This window comes from Dendrobium catenatum, unplaced genomic scaffold (genome assembly GCF_001605985.2).
Source record: "Dendrobium catenatum unplaced genomic scaffold, ASM160598v2 fragScaff_scaffold_665, whole genome shotgun sequence".
Taxonomy (NCBI): Eukaryota; Viridiplantae; Streptophyta; class Magnoliopsida; order Asparagales; family Orchidaceae; genus Dendrobium; species Dendrobium catenatum.
In genome coordinates, this window is record NW_021319127.1 from 1,692,995 (window position 1) to 1,711,332 (window position 18,338).

Genomic DNA, 18,338 nt, shown 5'->3' on the forward strand with positions numbered 1-18,338 from the left:
TGAGTCCCTCAAACTTAGAATCAAATTCTAACGTTTCTTCATTTTATTTGTTAGAGTACAAAACTAGCAAATAAACATTTGTCTTCTTGCATGTATGATGATTTTAAACCTTCAAATGTTACAAATAAAATCATCCCATGAATCATGTAATCCTAAGATAAAAAATCCTAGGTTTATTTGACCTTGTTTGTTGAGATCCAAAATCAACAAGCGTTCGGCTCTATATCTTCTTTGTGCATGATACCTAGAGCACTCCCAAAGCTCCAAGTATTAGATTGCATGAATCTTATAACCTTAGGATCAAACCCCTAGGTGTATTCTCTCATGTTTGTTTAGACAAAATCAAACAAACGACTACCTCCTTTTGCATAGTGTTTGGAATTTCCTCAAAGTTCCAAATGCTTCATTGCATAACCCTTACAGCTTTAGGATGAAAATCCTAAGCTCATGTTATCTTGCTTGTTGGTACAAAATCAACAAGTTAAGACTATCCTTCCTTCATGTGCGTGACATTTTGAAACCTCATAAGGTTCCAAGCAATGTCATTCCATGGATTGTTGAAGCTTAGAACCAAATTTTAAGTTCTTCAACATGTTATTTGTTGGAACACAAGAAACCAACACATATCCTTTCATGTATGATAATTTGGAGCCTCCAAACGCTCCAACCAATATCATTGCATGGTTGTTAAACCTAAGAAATAAATTCTAAGTCATCCTCCTTTTGTATGTTGAGACAAAATCAACAAACAATTACCCTTCTCATGCATGTTGATTGGAAACTCCTCAAGGTTCTAAATATATCATTGCATGACTTTTAACTTGCCTTAATAGCTACCACCAATCTTCCCATGTATAAGGTTGTAAACTCTTGAACTTGAGATCAAACATTGAGTTCTTTCATCTCATTTGCTTAGCCACTATTTAGGCAAATGAATATTCAATCTCAAAATCTCCCCCACATCATAATTGTTGTGGTTATCAAATTCATTCATCATTCGTTAAATTCGGGTCACAATTGTGGGTGATCAGTAATTCAAGTCAGTGGTAAGAAAACCCAGAAAAAGTGCATTGATTAGTTGATGTTGTGTTGATTTGATTCAAAGAAATTCAGTAGAAATTTTGAATTTTAGGAAAACTTTTGACATTCTGTTTTCTAAGGATCCAGTGAGTTGGAAATGGAAGGAAGGCTAGTTTTAAAATTTGGTGATCACTTGCATTTGTCTTTTAATCAGTCTCGCTTTGCTCCTAGGGACATGATCAAGTTTGGGCAAGGTTTTGAGGACATGGAGGTTATTTTCCAAGGTCCTATACCTGCTGAGGCTAGAGCCTTGGAAAATCAACCTTCATCTGAAAATAAGGTTTTGGAAATAAACTTGTCTGCTGGGAGAGGTAACCTACACAGAGTAGTAGAAAGGTGGCTGAGTTGTTTCCAAAAGCTTTAGCCTCTGTTTAAAATTGCGCAATTAGAGGCGCGCCTTTGCGCAATTCCTCCCAAAAACGCCTCATAACCTACGCAATTCTGGGCCTTTAAGAGGCGTACGCCTCACTGGGTCTGAGGCGCGCCTCAGAGGCGCAATTGCGCAACTCCTTGTGAGGCGTACGCCTCTCTGGGATAGGGCCCACTCACTTAAAATGAGCTCTTTTTCTCTCCTTTCACCCGTAGCCTTCAGCACACCCGACATTTCTCCCTCCCGCACGCTCCAGGTCACGACTCTGAGTTCCCGCACGCCGTCGGCCTTGCTTCCCGCCGCTCCTCCCGCCGGCGCCGCCTCTCTCCGGCGAAGTGGAAACTTCCGGCCGCCCTCTAGGAGTACTCCACATTGGATTTTAGGTATTTTTATTAAGTTTAGGGATATATTTTGAAGGGCGGAGTAACCCGCATGAAGGAGCACTTATCATGCTCTCACAAGAACGTAGCACCTTGTGCAAAAGTGCCGGACAATGTGAAGGAAGAAATATGTGCTTACATGAAGAAAACTACCACTGTCAAACACTTACAACAGCAGCAATTTGATGAAAGGGTCGACCAAGGTGCCTATTTTGGGAGCGAGAGTGGAAAGGGCTCCTCCTCCACTATACATAATAGAGGTGCACGGGGTCCTATGGATCAGTACATGACTACTTTAGGAGCAGATAGAGGAGAAGCAGATATGATGCCTGCAGGTGGTACTAGAGAGGGTCGGCGACAGGTTTGCATGGACATTGGGAGGTTTTTTTTTGAAAATGCAATACCATTTAATGTTGCTACATCGCCTGCCTACTTCAGTATGATGCGGTCTGTAGGATTGTATGGAAGAGGGTTGAAAGCACCTTCTATGTATGAGTTGCGCACTTGGATTTTAAAAGAGGAGTTGCAGAACACCGAGCGAAGCATTGGTGAGATTAAAAGGACATGGATTGAGACAGGTGTGACTATAATGTCAGATGGATGGTCTGACATGAAGAGTAGGAGTTTGATAAACATCCTTGTCAACAATCCCTATGGTACAGTGTTCTTAAGATCTGTTGAAGCTTCTGATGAGGTGAAGAATGCTACATTTATTTTTAATTTACTTGATGGAGTTATTGAGGAGATTGGAGAGCAGTTGGTTGTCCAGGTAGTGACTGATAATGCCAGTGCATACAAAGCAGCTGGTCAGATGTTGATGGAGAAGAGGACACACCTCTATTGGACACCTTGCGCAGCACATTGTATTGATCTCATTTTGGAGGATCTTGGTGACTTACCTCAGCACAAGAGTGCTCTTTCTAGGGCGAAGAAGATTACGAAGTTCATCTACAATCACTCTTGGGTCTTAAGCTTGATGAGAAAATTTTCAAAGAAAGAAATCATTCGACCTGCAACCACTAGGTATGTTAATATTTTTTACATTGTAAATCATTCCAACTGTATGTTTGTAGTTTTAACATTTGGCTGCTGTGAATCTATAGGTTTGCCACCTCCTATTTGACACTGCAGAGCTTGATGGAGGTGAGGCAACCTTTGGAAGCCATGTTTACATCAACTGAATGGCTAAACTCTGCTTGGGGGAAGAAGAGTGAGGGAAAGGAAATAAGAAAGATAATTCTGAATGATAAATTTTGGGCTACTGTAACCTATTCCATTTTGAGCACGAGACCCTTAGTGCAAGTTCTACGCTTAGTGGATGCAGAGAAGAAACCAGCTATGGGTTTTATTTATAATGCTATGGATGAGGCCAAGGAGATGATTGCTCACAACTTGGGAGGAGAGGAGGCAAGTTATAGGGAGATTTGGGATATCGTTGATGCTCGGTGGGAGGTGCAGTTACACCGACATCTACATGCAGCGGCATATTATCTCAACCCTCAATTTCAATATTCAGAGAAGAAATCTTCAAATCCTGAGGTGAAGCTTGGTCTATATCATTGTATGGAAAGATTAATACCAGAGCAGGCAAATAGGTAGCTTGCAGATTTACAGCTTGTTCTGTTCCGGAATAAAGAGGGTTTTTTTGGTTTGAATGCAGCAAAAGCAACCATTTCTAAACGATCTCCAGGTATAATTATTTTGGTAAATGCAAAACACTTTATTCAGTTCTGATTATGTTTTTTCTTGAAAATAATTGAATGGTGGATCCAATTTGGTGATTCCACACCTGAGTTACAGAGTTTTGCTGTAAGAGTGTTGGGCCTCACTTGTTCTTCTTCTGGGTGTGAGCGAAACTGGAGTACATATAGCCAAGTGCAAACAAAGAGAAGAAATCGGCTATCAACACTCAGAATGAACTCTCACGTATATATTATGCACAACAAGAGGTTGAGAGAGAGGAGGTTGAGGAATAAGAGGTTGAAGGATGATGAGGACCCATTAGTGTGTGATGATGTGTCGTCTGATAATGAGTGGTTCATAGATGATGAGACAAATTTTCCATTATCAGACTTACAGTTAGAAGATCTAAGTGTGGATGTCTTGAGGGGCGAAGCAGATCAAGTTGGCACATCCACTAGTACTACACTACACGCATCCACTAACTCTGCAGCACAACAATCAAGTAAAGGTATTCCACAACTTCTTATATGCTATTACATTACATTTATGTCAAGTGAGCAATGAACATGAATACATGATAATATTCTTTTCTCTTAATGAACAGGGAAGAGAAAAGTGAGTCATGTTGAAGATGATGATGACATGGCATTCATAGATACAATTGGAGAAGAAGATTCACTTGAAGACCCATTCAATGATGGGATATGATTTCATTTTATATGTTTTTTGGTATTTTGGGAGTTTTGTTAAACTAATGTTTTGTAATTTTGTACTTTGGGATATGATTTTATTGCATCTACTTTCTTATTTTCCACTATTTTCAAATATAATTTAGATGTTTTTATTGTAAGGTACAATATTGCTATTATTTTCCTGCTAAAACCCTTAATTTTTCATTTACGCAATTCTGTGTTCGTGAGGCTTACGCCTCAGACCGCCTCGAGGCTTACGCCTCGCCTCACGGACGAAAACCGCATCGAGGCGCAGTTACGCAATTTTAAACCTTGGCTTTAGCCTCTCGACCTTCTGTTTTCAATAGGCTGACCTTCCCTAAGGTTCTAAAGTCAGATGTGAGACAGACAGCATTGACTCCACTGTTGCCAAAAAAGAAATTTGTTGAGAAGGAACATGAGCAAGTTTAGCCTTTAGTAGTTGTCCCAAATGTTCCAGAGTCTGAGGGTCCTTTTCAGTCCAGTCAGTATGAGGAAGGGGGCAGTTCTATCTATGTCCTAACTAGATCCCAGAAAAGGAATAAGTATAGGAGATATAAAAAGAGAATGGAAAAGGTAGAAAAAGCTGGTTGGATACGGAGATGATGGACCTCTCTCCTCTTACTGAGGGGAGTAGGTTCTTCCCTCTTTTTGTGTCTAGGGGTAAGGAGGATGTTAGAAAGATAGCTACATTACTCCCTAGGCCCCCACTTAGAGTTTCTGAAAGTACTCTTGAGGAAAGAAAAAAGAAACGGGAAAAGGATATAAGGAGGATTTTTCAAAGGGTAGCTGATCAAATGTAAACCATAAAAGAGGAAGTGATTAAGGCTATGAAAAATACAATCACCAAAGATTTTGTTAAGTTACTTCTGAAAGAGGATAGAGATCCTAAGGATAGCAGACTGATTGTACAACCAACCCAGAGAGATAGGCGCAGATTTTCTATGCAGTCAGCTGTGTCAACTTTGACAGATGGGTATGGTTCTGGGCCTCGTTAGGAGAGAGCAGTTAGTGAGCAGATTGTTCTAATTGATTACTTAGTACCGCCACGTGAGGTCCATGGCAGACCAAAGGTTGATCAACCCGAACGCCAAGTGGTCCCTCGAACTTCTCTTTCCAATTCTGCTAGATCTGATGTACCCAATAGGTTTAGGTCTCCAAAAGAAGACCGACCTCCTACTCCCCATGATGAACCACACTTGGGGGTCGCATTCAGACTCTACCTTTAGATGAAATAAATGTGGGACACCAAAAATCTCACACCACCTCATCTACGGTGAAAAAAGAATAGAGATCCAAGGTAGTGGCTCCATCAGTGGAACACTCTTCCCCTTCTACCCCTGTTGATCTCAATGACAAAGGAAAAGCACCCATGGAAGTCAATAGTTATTAAGAGTATCACCCTTCTCATGTCAACCCTTCAACAGGCAAAACCATTGAAGAAATGGAGTATTTGAAGAATAGTCTTAGAAAGATTGATGAGGAGGAGAAGAGAAAAAAGGAGAAAGAAGATCAAAAAAAATGGTTGAGAATTTTAAACCTGATGAGGATGATCTTATAGATGAGGAGGATATCTATGTTCTCCAAAATAGCATAAGAGGATCCTCTCTTTCAGGAGACCCTCATATAGATGATTTGTTGGAAGTGGAAGTAGAAGAAGAAGGGAGTGAAAATCCCCAAATCCGTACTTTGCTTCAACAACTAAAAAACAAAGTTGCTCAGCTTAATGAAATGACTAAGAGATTGGATGAGATGACTTCTGCCATGACTGCCCTTACCACTAAGCTTTTGGGTCCTCAAAAGGCCCCAAACACAATAGATATTGGGAGTCAGAAAAGGCCAAGGAGGTAGTGCAAGTTGATGAAGATATTGGGAGTCAAGAAAAGAATGAACCTGGGTCAGTAAATCTCCAACCTTCAAAAGAAGATTTGAAGGATTTTATCAATCAGCAAATTAAGGAGTCCATGTCACATGGGAAAGGAGGTCACTCTATTCAAAGAGGAAGACCTTATCCCGATGAGTTTGATTTAGTACAGTATCCTAAAGGTTTTATTGCCCCTTCCTTCAAACTCTTCAATGGTGTGGGAAACCCACATCAGCATTTAGCTATCTTCAAAGTTGGGTATTGTAATGTGAGTGGCAATGATGCTCTCCTCTTCAGGCAGTTTGTGAGAAACCTTTCTAGTGTAGCTTTTGATTGGTATGCTAAGTTACCAAATGGCTCAGTGAAGACTTTTGTAGAGTTGGGGTCCTTGTTTGTGAAGAGGTTTGTTGGAGCCCAACATCACATTATAGTGGGAGACCTTGTAGTGGAGAAACAAAAGTTAAATGAGGGGTGGGTAGATTACATTCTTAGGTGGAGAAACTTTAGCCTAAAATGTGAACCACAACTCCAAGAACAACATGTCATAGAAATATTAATAAAGAATATTCATGGTCCAATAGCACTCATTCTTATAGGGTTCACTATTAGGACCTTTGAAAAGTTGCTTAATAAGGCATCTAGCCTTCAGTCTGAAGCAGCTCAGTTGTCCTTCCTTATAGATAACAGTAATGGTGACCAGTCTAAGAAATTCAAACAGAAAATAGTTGAAAGAAAAGACAGTGTGTCAGCATTATCTCTCCAGAAGGAAAAGTATGAGCAACAACCTAGAAAGATCGCTGAACAGCAGCCTAGAAAGGATAAGGAGAGCATAGCCAAAAAGCCTGATTCTAGGGGATTGATAGAAAAGATCAATCAACAGTACTCTTTTAGGAGAGATGCTACAAGAAAAATCTTTAAGTCCTTGGTTCAAGATGATAATTTTCAACTCCCCAAACCTAAAAGACCAACAGAGATTCATAAGAGCAATGAGCCAAACTATTGCCATTATCATAGAATGTTGGGTCATGTTTTAGAAGATTGTTATGTCTTTAAAGATTGGGTTGAAAATGAGTACAAATCCGGTAGGATCAGTATTCCTAATGCATACTTAGCAAACCCATCACAAGGGTCTGTTAAGGTTATTCATGTGGAAGTCATACCTACCAAGGGGCAGAAAACAGAGTCAACCATTACAGTTTCCTCTCCAACAGCGTTCAACCAGAAATGCAGTGTTGATTTACTTACAAATGTAGAGGGTTAGCAGTTGTGCTTGTCCAAATCTTCTTTAAAAATGTTGAACAAGTTACCCAATACCCCATTGGAGTTTCCAAAAGGAACTCAATGCCCATAAAAAGGGCCTTTGGAGTTTCTACAAATAACTCAATGGAGGAAAAGAGTCCTTCACCCTTGAAACTTCTTAAAAATAGAGTTTAAATGGTGAAGGGAAAGGAAAAAGAAGAATCAGCTTCCAAAATCAAACAAGTTATCCCTCCATATGGCAAGGGCAAATCCCTCAAGCCTATCACCCTCTCTGATTTCATGTATATTCCAAAGGGTGTTAGTGAAATGAACAATCCTTCAACAAGTGTTGTTGGAATATAAATCCCAACTCTCTAATGAAAATGATCAACTCAAACAAAATTAAAATTTCTAAAATGTAAAGCCTAACATAGGATAGTTCGAGTACCTCTGAGTTTTCCTCAGAATCAAATACTCTTATGCTTCTTTCCTTTGGCTCTCATTCCAAGAAATCTAATTCTAAGTTGATCCCTTCTTCCTTAAATTTCCTAAAGGTCAAAAACCTTTAAGCAAGACTTTCATGGATTCTAAAAAAATAAACTTTAGCCAATATTTAAATGACTTCAAAAAGAAGAAAACCACTAGTTTAATCAAAAGTTTTCTCAAGCACCAAAGCTTGAGATGTAATTAACCATAGGGGCTTGCCCCTACGTGACGTATGTACCCCAAAAATAAATAAACCCCATTCGACCAAACATGGAATGGGAAAATCTCTGTTAAATTGTAAATTTTATAATTGATTACACAAGGAAATGATATTTTTACCCTTCGGGTAATATATCATCATTCTTATACCGTGCTCAATCATAAAGTATGCAATCCGTTTGAGGACTACAAAATTCTCCAACAGTACTGAAAGATTGTGGACAAAAAACTCCAAACAATGACTGGATAGGAAAGAAAAACTGTCACTCTCAAGTTCAAAACAACAAGCAAGCATTTGTCGTAGATGCTAGCCAAACACATCTTTTCTCAGTACTTGACTAAATTCTTTGATTTCCACAAAACACAATCAACTCAACAATTCTGGATTAACCTGAAATCAAACTACAACACCCCCACTCCCCACATAAGACTCAGATATTTATAAGAAAAGCCAAATGGCTAAAAAAAGACTAATTATTAATTTACCCTTAATAAAAGACAACAAAAAAATGCAACTTAAAAGAAATAAATAAATACAACTTACTATCCTCGCTAAACACATGCCATGCTCACCGAGTAGGTGAAGACTCATCCTCGATGGCTAGTTCCTTCTCATAATCATAGTAAGATGAAAGATCCGTTACATGTAAAGTGGCCGAAACATTCATATCCCCAGGAAATTTAATGTTATAGGCATGTTCCCCTATACCTTTAATTACTTTAAATGCTCCATCGACTTTTGGTTTAAGTTTAGCAAGAGGTCCAGGAGAAAAACATTATTCTCATAAATGAATCCAAACATAATCAATCGCCTTCCTTGAAGGAAGATAGAGTACAAGATTTATTGGCTTGGTTCAAATATTATGTGCTTTTCTTCTTAATTATTTCTAGGACTTCTTATTGCATTTTTTTAATCTCCTCAGTTCGCTTTTCTCCATCAATACTATATTGTGAAGCAATAACCATGGGAAACAACTCTAAAGGAGTGATGGGATTTTGGCCATAGAAAATCTCAAAAGGACATTCACCCATAATTTGAACTAATTGTAAGTAAACCCAATTTGGGCCAAAGAAAGATCCCACGGCTTTATATTTTTTTCTATGAAACATAATAAGAAGTTTACTAGACTACAATTAATAGCCACTGTTTGGTCATCAATATGAGGGTGAGTAGAGGAGAGTTTAATACACAAATTTTCCCATGGAGCTCTCCAAAAATGATTGGGGAAATTGATGTAGAACGAAATGGACGATTTTCTCGGGAGAGGATCTCCTCTCCAAAATCTGATATTTTTCCTTGCAAAAACTGAAATAAATCTGGATTTATCTCACAAATCTGATAAGAAATCTCAGTTTTGGTGTTGAGGGAAGAAGAGCGTGAAGTAGTAGGAAATCAGGAAATCAATCCACTAGAGAACCAATGGTGGAAAGGGAATTTAAGAGAGGGAGCTGGCTAGGGAGGGGCGGCGGGATGCTGAGGAGAGGGGATTTAATTCCCAAAATAATTTTCCTAGATTTAGGAAATCAATTGGATGGATATGGCAAAGGAAAATTTCGGATAGGAGGGATTTGAGGGAATTTGAGTTATTTCCTAAACTTGGATGGGAGATTTAGGAAATAACAGAAATTAAAATCCCAAAGGTGAATCTCCAGATTTTAGTAGCATAAGATGTAGAGAAATTGGGGAAGCATTCAAGCCTTGATTCCAGCAAGGTGTTGAGTGGAACATCTATTCATGCTCGCCACAAAAATGTAGCACCCTGTGCAAAAGTGCCGGACAATGTGAAAGGAAGAAATAAGTGCTTACATGAAGAAAAGCTACCACTGCTAAACACTTACAACAGGAGCCAATTTGAATGAAAGGGTCGAGCATGGTGCTTATTTGGAGCGAGAGTGGAAAGGGCTCTTCCTCCACTATTACATAGTAGAGGTGCACGGGGTCCTATGGATCAGTATAGGACTACTCCAGGAGTGGATAGAGGAGAAGCAGAGACGATGCCTGCCAGCTGGTACTAGAGAGGGTCGCAAACAGGTTTGCATGGACAATTGGAGGTTTTTTTTTTTTAGAATGCAATACCATTTTAATGTTGCTACATCGCCTGCCACTTCAGTATGTTGCGGTCTGTAGATTGTATGGAAGAGGTTTGAAGGCACCTTCCATGTATGAGTTTGCCAACATGGATTTTAAAAGAGGAGCTGCAGAACACAGAACGGAGCATTCAAGAGATTAAAAGGACATGGATTGAGACTGGTGTGTACTATTATGTCAGATGGATGGTCTGACATAAAGAGCAGGAGCTTGATTAACATCCTTGTCAACAATCCCTACGTTACGGTGTTTCTTACGATCAGTGATTGCTCAGAGGAGGTGAAAAAATGCCACATTCATTTTCAATTTACTTGATGGTTTTATTGAGGAGATTGGGGAGAGCAATTGGTTTGTTCAGGTAGTTACTGATAATGCCAGTGCATACAAAGCAGCTGGTCAGATGTTGATGGAGAAGAGGCGGACACACCTATAATTGGACACCTGCACAGGCACATTGTTATCGATCTCATTTTGGAGGATCTTGGTGACTTACCTCAGCACAAGAGTACTCTTTCTAGGGCGAAAAAGATTACAAAGTTCATCTACAATCACTCTTGGGTCTTAAGCTTGATGAGAAGTTTTCCAAAGAAAGAAAATCATTCGCCCTGCAACTACTAGGTATGTTCTTTAATTTTGTACATTGCAAATCATTCCTACTGTATGTTCATAGTTCTTCACATTTGTGCACTGTGAATCTATAGGTTTGCCACCTCCTATTTGACACTTACAGAGCTTGATGAGGTGAGGCAATCTTGGAAGCCATGTTTACATCAACTGAATGGCTTAAACTCTGCTTGGGGGAAGAAAAGTGAGGGAAGAAATAAGAAAGATAATTTAAATGATAAATTTTGGGCTACTGTAACCTATGCCATTTTGAGCACGAGACCCTTAGTGCAAGTTCTACGCTTAGTGGATGCAGAGAAGAAACTAGCTATGGGTTTTATTTATAAATGCTATGGACGAGGACAAGGAGATGATTGCACACAACTTGGGAGGAGATGAGACAACGTTATAGGGAGATTTGGGAATCGTTGATGCTCGGGTGGGAGGTGCAGTTACACCGACATCTACATGCAGCGGCATATTATCTCAACCCTCCAATTTCAATATGCAGAGAAGAAATCTTCAAATCCTGAGGTGAAACTTGATCTATATCATTGCATGGAAAGATTAATACCGGAGCAGGTAGATAGGAGCTTGCAGATTTTACAGTTTGTTCTGTTCTGGAATAAAGAGAATTTTTTTTTGGTTTGAATGCAGCAAAAGCAACCATTTCTAAACGATCTTCAGGTATAATTATTTTGTAAATGCAAAACACTTTATTCATTCTGATTATATTTTTTCTTGAAAATAATTGGAATGGTGGATCCAATTTGGTGATTCCACACCTGAGTTACAGAGTTTTGCTGTAAGAGTGTTGGGCCTCACTTGTTCTTTCTTCTGGGTGTGAGCGAAAACTGGAGTACATATAGCCAAGTGCAAACAAAAGAGAAGAAATCGGCTATCAACACTCAGAATGAACTCTCACGTATATATTATGCACAACAAAGGTTGAGAGAGAGGAGGTTGAGGAATAAGAGGTTGAAGGATGATGAGGAACCATTAGTGTGTGATGATGTGTCGTCTGATAATGAGTGGTCCATAGATGATGAGACCAAATTTTCCATTATCAGACTTACAGTTAGAAATCTAAGTGTGGATGTCTTGAGGGCGAAGCAGATCAAGTTGGCACATCCACTAGTACTACACTAACGCATCCACTAACTCTGCAGCACAACAATCAAGTAAAGGTATTCCACAAACTTCTTATATGCTATTACATTACATTTATGTCAAGTAGCAATGAACATGAAACATGATAATATTCTTTTCTCTTAATGAACAGGGAAGAGAAAAGTGAGTCATGTTTGAAGATGATGATGACATGGCATTCATAGATACAATTGGAGAAGAAGATTCACTTGAAGACCCATTCAATGGATGGGATATGATTTCATTTTAATATGTTTTTTGGTATTTTGGGAGTTTTGTTAAAACTAATGTTTTGTAATTTTGTACTTTGGGATATGATTTTTATTGCATCTACTTTCTTATTTTCCACTATTTTCAAATATAATTTAGATGTTTTTATTGTAAGGTACAATATTGCTATTATTTTCCTGCTAAAACCCTTAATTTTTCATTTACGCAATTCTTGTGTTCGTGAGGCTTACGCCTCAGACCGCCTCGAGGCTTACGCCTCGCCTCACGACGAAAAACCGCATCGAGCGCAGTTACGCAATTTTAAACCTTGGCTTTAGCCTCTTCGACCTTCTTTTTCAATAGGCTGACCTTCCCTAAGGTTCTAAAGTCAGATTGTGAGACAGACAGCATTGACTCCACTGTTGCCAAAAAAGAAATTTTGTTGAGAAGGAACTGAGACAAGTTTAGCCTTTAGTAGTTGTCCAAATGTTCCAGAGTCTGAGGTCCTTTTCAGTCCAGTCAGTATGAGGAACGGGCAGTTCTATCTATGTCCTAACTAGAATCCCAGAAAAGAATAAGTATAGGAGATATTAAAAGAGAATGGAAAAGGTAGAAAAAGCTGGTTGGATACGGAGATGGATGGACCTCTCTCCTCTTACTGAGGGAGTAGGTTCTTCCCTCTTTTTGTGTCTAGGGGTAAGGAGAATGTTAGAAAAGATAGCTACATACTCCCTAGGCCCCCATTAGAGTTTCTGAAAGTACTCTTGAGGAAAGAAAAAAAGAAACGGGAAAAGGATATAAGGAGGATTTTTCAAAGGGTAGCTGATCAAATTAAACCATAAAAGAGGAAGTGATTAAGGCTATGAAAAAATACAATCACCAAAGATTTTGTTAAGTTACTTCTGAAAGAGGATAGAATCCTAAGGATAGCAGACTGATTGTACAACCAAACCCAGAGAGATAGGCGCAGATTTTTCTATGCAGTCAGCTGTGTCAACTTTGACAGATGGGTATGGTTTTGGCCTCGTTAGGAGAGAGCAGTTAGTGAGCAGATTGTTCTAATTGATTACTTAGTTACCGCCACGTAGGGTCCATGGCAGACCAAAGGTTGATCAACCCGAACGCCAAGTGGTCCCTCGGACTTCTCTTTCCAAATTCTGCTAGATCTATGTACCCAATAGGTTTAGGTCTCCAAAAAGAAGACCGACCTCCTACTCCCCATGATGAACCAACACTTGGGGTCGCATTCAGACTCTACCTTTAGATGAAATAAATGTGGAACACCAAAAATCTCACACCACCTCATCTACGGTGAAAAAAGAATAGAGATCCAAGTAGTGGCTCCATCAGTGAACACTCTTCCCCTTCTACCCCTGTTGATCTCATGACAAAGGAAAAGCACCCATGGAAGTCAATAGTTATTAAGAGTATCACCCTTCTGCATGTCAACCCTTCAACAGGCAAAACCATTGAGAAGAAATGAGTATTTGAAAAATAGTCTTAGAAAGATTGATGAGGAGGAGAAGAGAAAAAAAGGAGAAAAGAAGATCAAAAAAATGATTGAGAATTTTAAACCTGATAGGATGATCTATAGATGAGGAGGATATCTATGTTCTCCAAAATAGCATAAGAGGATTCCTCTCTTTCAGGAGACCCTCATATTAGATGATTTTGGAAGTGGAAGTAGAAGAAAGAAGGGAGGAAAACCCCAAATCCGTCTTTGCTTCAACAACTAAAAAACAAAGATGCTCAGCTTAATGAAATGACTAAGAGATTGGATGAGAGACTTTCTGCCATGACTGCCCTTACCACTAAGCTTTTGGGTCCTCAAAAGGCCTCCAAACACAATAGATATTGGGAGTCAGAAAAGGCCAAGGGTAGTGCAAGTTGATGAAGATATTGGGAGTCAAGAAAAGAATAACCTGGGTCAGTAAATCTCCAACCTTCAAAAGAAGATTTGAAGGATTTTATCAATCAGCAAATTAAGGAGTCCATGTCACATGGGAAAGGAGGTCAACTCTATTCAAAGAGGAAGACCTTATCCCGATGAGTTTGATTTAGTACAGTATCCTAAAAGGTTTTATTGCCCCTTCCTTTCAAACTCTTCAATGGTGTGGGAAACCCACAATCAGCATTTAGCTATCTTCAAAGTTGGTATTGTAAATGTTGAGTGGCAATGATGCTCTCCTCTTCAGGCAGTTTGTGAGAACCTTTCTAGTGTAGCTTTTATTGGTATGCTAAGTTACCAAATGGCTCAGTGTGAAGACTTTTGTAGAGTTGGGGTCCTTGTTTTGTGAAGAGGTTTGTTGGAGCCCAACATCACATTATAGTGGGAGACCTTGTAGTGGAGAAACAAAAGTTTTAAATGAGGGGTGGGTAGATTACATTCTTTAGTGGAGAAACTTTAGCCTAAAATGTGAACCACAATCCAGAACAACATGTCATAGAAATATTAATAAAGAATATTCATCGTCCAATAGCACTCATTCTTATAGGTTCACTATTAGGACCTTTGAAAAGTTGCTTAATAAGCATCTAGCCTTCAGTCTGAAGCAGCTCATGTTGTCCTTCCTTATAGATAACAGTAATGGTGACCAGTCTAAGAAATTCAAACAGAAAATAGTTGAAAGAAAAGACAGTGTGTCAGCATTATCTCTCCAGAAGGAAAAGTATGAGCAACACCTAGAAAGATCGCCTGAAACAGCAGCTTAGAAAGGATAAGGAGAGCATAGACCAAAAGCCTGATTCTAGGGGATTGATAGAAAAGATCAATCAACAGTACTCTTTTAGGAGAGATGCTACAAGAAAAATCTTTAAGTCCTTGGTTCAAGATGATAATTTTTCAACTCCCCAAACCTAAAAGACCAACAGAGATTCATAAGAGCAATGAGCCAAAACTATTGCCATTATCATAGAATGTTGGGTCATGTTTTAGAAGATTGTTATGTCCTTTAAAGATTGGGTTGAAATGAGTACAAATCCGGTAGATCAGTATTCCTAATGCATACTTAGCAAACCCATCACAAGGGTCTGTTAAGGTTATTCATTGGGAAGTCTACCTACCAAGGGGCAGAAAACAGAGTCAACCAGTACAGTTTCCTCTCCAACAGCGTTCAACCAGAAATGCAGTGTGATTTACTTACAAATGTAGAGGGTTAGCAGTTGTGCTTGTCCAAATCTTCTTTAAAAATGTTGAACAAGTTACCCAATACCCCATTGGAGTTTCCAAAAGGAACTCAATGCCCATAAAAAGGCCTTTGGAGTTTCTACAAATAACTCAATGAGGAAAAGAGTCCTTCACCTTGAAACTTCTTAAAAATAGAGTTTAAATGGTGAAGGGAAAGGAAAAAGAAGAATCAGCTTCCAAAATCAAACAAGTTATCCCTCCATATGGCAAGGGCAAATCCCTCAACCTATCACCCTCTCTGATTTCATGTATATCCAAAGGGTGTTAGTGAAATGAACAATCCTTCAACAAGTGTTGTTGGAATATAAATCCCAACTCTCTAATGAAAATGATCAACTCAAACAAATTAAAATTTCTAAAATGTAAAGCCTAACATAGGATAGTTCGAGTACTCTGAGTTTTCCTCAGAATCAAATACTCTTATGCTTCTTTCCTTTGGCTCTCATTCAAGAAATCTAATTCTAAGTTAATCCCTTCTTCCTTAAATTTCCTAAAGGTCAAAAACCTTTAAGCAAGACTTCATGGATTCTAAAAAAATAAACTTTAGCCAATATTTAAATGACTTCAAAAAGAAGAAAACCACTAGTTTAATCAAAAGTTTTCTCAAGCACCAAAGCTTGAGATGTAATTAACCATAGGGCTTGCCCCTACGTGACGTATGTACCCCAAAAATAAATAAACCCCATCGACCAAACATGGAATGGGAAAATCTCTGTTAAAATGTAAATTTTATAATTGATTACACAAGGAAATGATATTTTACCCTTCGGGTAATATATCATCATTCTTATACCGTGCTCAATCATAAAGTATGCAATCCGTTTGAGGACTACAAAATATTCTCCAACAGTACTGAAAGATTTGTGGACAAAAAACTCCAAACAATGACTGGATAGGAAAAGAAAAACTGTCACTCTCAAGTTCAAAACAACAAGCAAGCATTTGTCGTAGATGCTAGCCAAACACATCTTTTCTCAGTACTTGACTAAATTCTTTGATTTCCACAAAACACAATCAACTCAACAATTCTGGATTAACCTGAAATCAAACTACAACACCCCCACTCCCCACATAAGACTCAGATATTTATAAGAAAAGCCAAATGGCTAAAAAAAGACTAATTATTAATTTACCTTAATAAAAGACAACAAAAAAATGCAACTTAAAAAGAATAAATAAATACAACTTACTATCCTCGCTAAACACATGCCATGCTCACCGAGTAGGTGAAGACTCATCCTCGATGGCTAGTTCCTTCTCATAATCATAGTTAAGATGAAAGATCCGTTACATGTAAAGTGGCCGAAACATTCATATCCCCAGGAAATTTAATGTTATAGGCATGTTCCCCTATACCTTTAATTACTTTAAAATGCTCCATCGACTTTTGGTTAAGTTTAGCAAGAGGTCCAGGAGAAAAACATTATTCTTCATAAATGAATCCAAACATAATCAATCGCCTTCCTTGAAGGAAGATAGAGTACAAGATTTATTGGCTTTGTTCCAAATTATTATGTGCTTTTCTTCTAATTATTTTCTAGGACTTCTTATTGCATTTTTTTTAATCTCCTCAGTTCGCTTTTCTCCATCAATACTATATTGTGAAGCAATAACCATGGAAACAACTCTAAAGGAGTGATGGGATTTTGGCCATAGAAAATCTCAAAAGGACATTCACCCATAATTTGAACTTATGTAAGTAAACCCAATTTGGGCCAAAGAAAGATCCCACGGCTTTATATTTTTTTCTATGAAACATAATAAGAAGTTTACTAGACTACAATTAATAGCCACTGTTTGGTCATCAATATGAGGGTGAGTAGAGGAGAGTTTAATACAACAAATTTTCCCATGGAGCTCTCCAAAAAATGATTGGGGAAATTGATGTAGAACGAAATGGACGATTTTCTCGGGAGAGGATCTCCTCTCCAAAATCTGATATTTTTCCTTGCAAAAACTGAAATAAATCTGGAAATTTATCTCACAAAATCTGATAAGAAATCTCAGTTTTGGTGTTGAGGGAAGAAGAGCGTGAAGTAGTAGGAAATCAGGAAATTCAATCCACTAGAGAACCAATTGGTGGAAAGGAATTTAAGAGAGGGAGCTGGCTAGGGAGGGGCGGCGGGATGCTGAGGAGAGGGAAAAATAACAGCTTCAGGTTTTCTATTCAAAACCTGAGAGATATTTCATCAGGTAATAAACTAGAGGAAGGGAGATCGATGGGAATTTAATTCTTAATTCCTGAAATAGGCATGAGGGGATTTGAGATGATTTGGTTTTATTGCCTAAATGCCAGATTCTGGACTTAGGAAACAAATCCCAATGTGAATCCAATGGGCTGGCTGCTTGCATGAATCAAGGAGCTATTAACGTGGAGGATGGCGGGACACAAAGAGAGAAATAGGAATTTATTTCCCATTTTCCACTCTCAGCCTAAGGAAGCAATTAAAGGTCGGAGAATCAATTGAATGGATATGGCAAAAGAAAAAAAAAAATTTCGGCGCAGCAGGAAATTTAGTCTTAAGAGTGAGAGAAAAAATCTGTGAGGAGACTTGATTATTTCCTAAATGACGTTACCAACTTAGGTGATTTAAGCTCTTTGATTTGAATTTAGGAAATTTCAAAAATCTGAAATTTAATTTCAGTTTTGATTGAAATTGGGGGGAAATTCTGAGATTTTATTTCAGAATTAATGACATCATTAAATGCCTAATTATTAAGAATGAATTAAGCAATAAATAAATTTGAATTCAAATTTGAATTTTGAATTCAAATCCTTCGTTAACTTAATCCCTCCAATTTAGGAAAGGCAATTAATAATTGGGCAAGGGAAGGGAGGTGGCCCGACGGTTTGTGAAGAGGTGGCCGACGGGTTGTGAAAAGGTGGCCGGCGGGATTTGTGAAGAGGTGGCCGGTGGCTTGGGTGGAGGATGGATGTCGACAAGGAGAAAATGAAAGATAACAAAAAGAATAAAACCACGAACCCGGCCGTCTCCAAGGTTGGTGGGTGATACGATTGCCCTTCTCCAAGGGACTCAAATCACGAGCCCGGACCCATCCTGCGGCTGG

General features: G+C 38.7%; 2 protein-coding genes across 5 annotated transcripts in view; one reads left to right on the forward strand and one right to left on the reverse strand.

The window, feature by feature from the left end:
* LOC110099514 (syndetin) overlaps window positions 1-18,338 on the reverse strand; it is a 166,962-nt gene that overhangs the window by 91,516 nt on the left and 57,108 nt on the right. The gene's annotated exons all lie outside the window — the stretch shown is intronic.
* Window positions 1,869-3,776, forward strand: LOC114579844. Its single transcript, XM_028695660.1, has 2 exons — window positions 1,869-2,853; window positions 2,934-3,776. Exons 1-2 carry the CDS (start codon window positions 1,883-1,885, stop codon window positions 3,427-3,429), a joined length of 1,467 nt encoding a protein of 488 aa, XP_028551493.1. The 5' UTR covers window positions 1,869-1,882; the 3' UTR covers window positions 3,430-3,776.

Bases quoted from the DNA above. Each gene is read 5' to 3' on its own strand.
- LOC114579844 (XM_028695660.1), top strand. From the start codon at position 1,883: ATGAAGGAGCACTTATCATGCTCTCACAAGAACGTAGCACCTTGTGCA. The intron at 2,854-2,933 runs GTATGTTAATAT...GTGAATCTATAG, and splicing joins ATTCGACCTGCAACCACTAG to GTTTGCCACCTCCTATTTGA.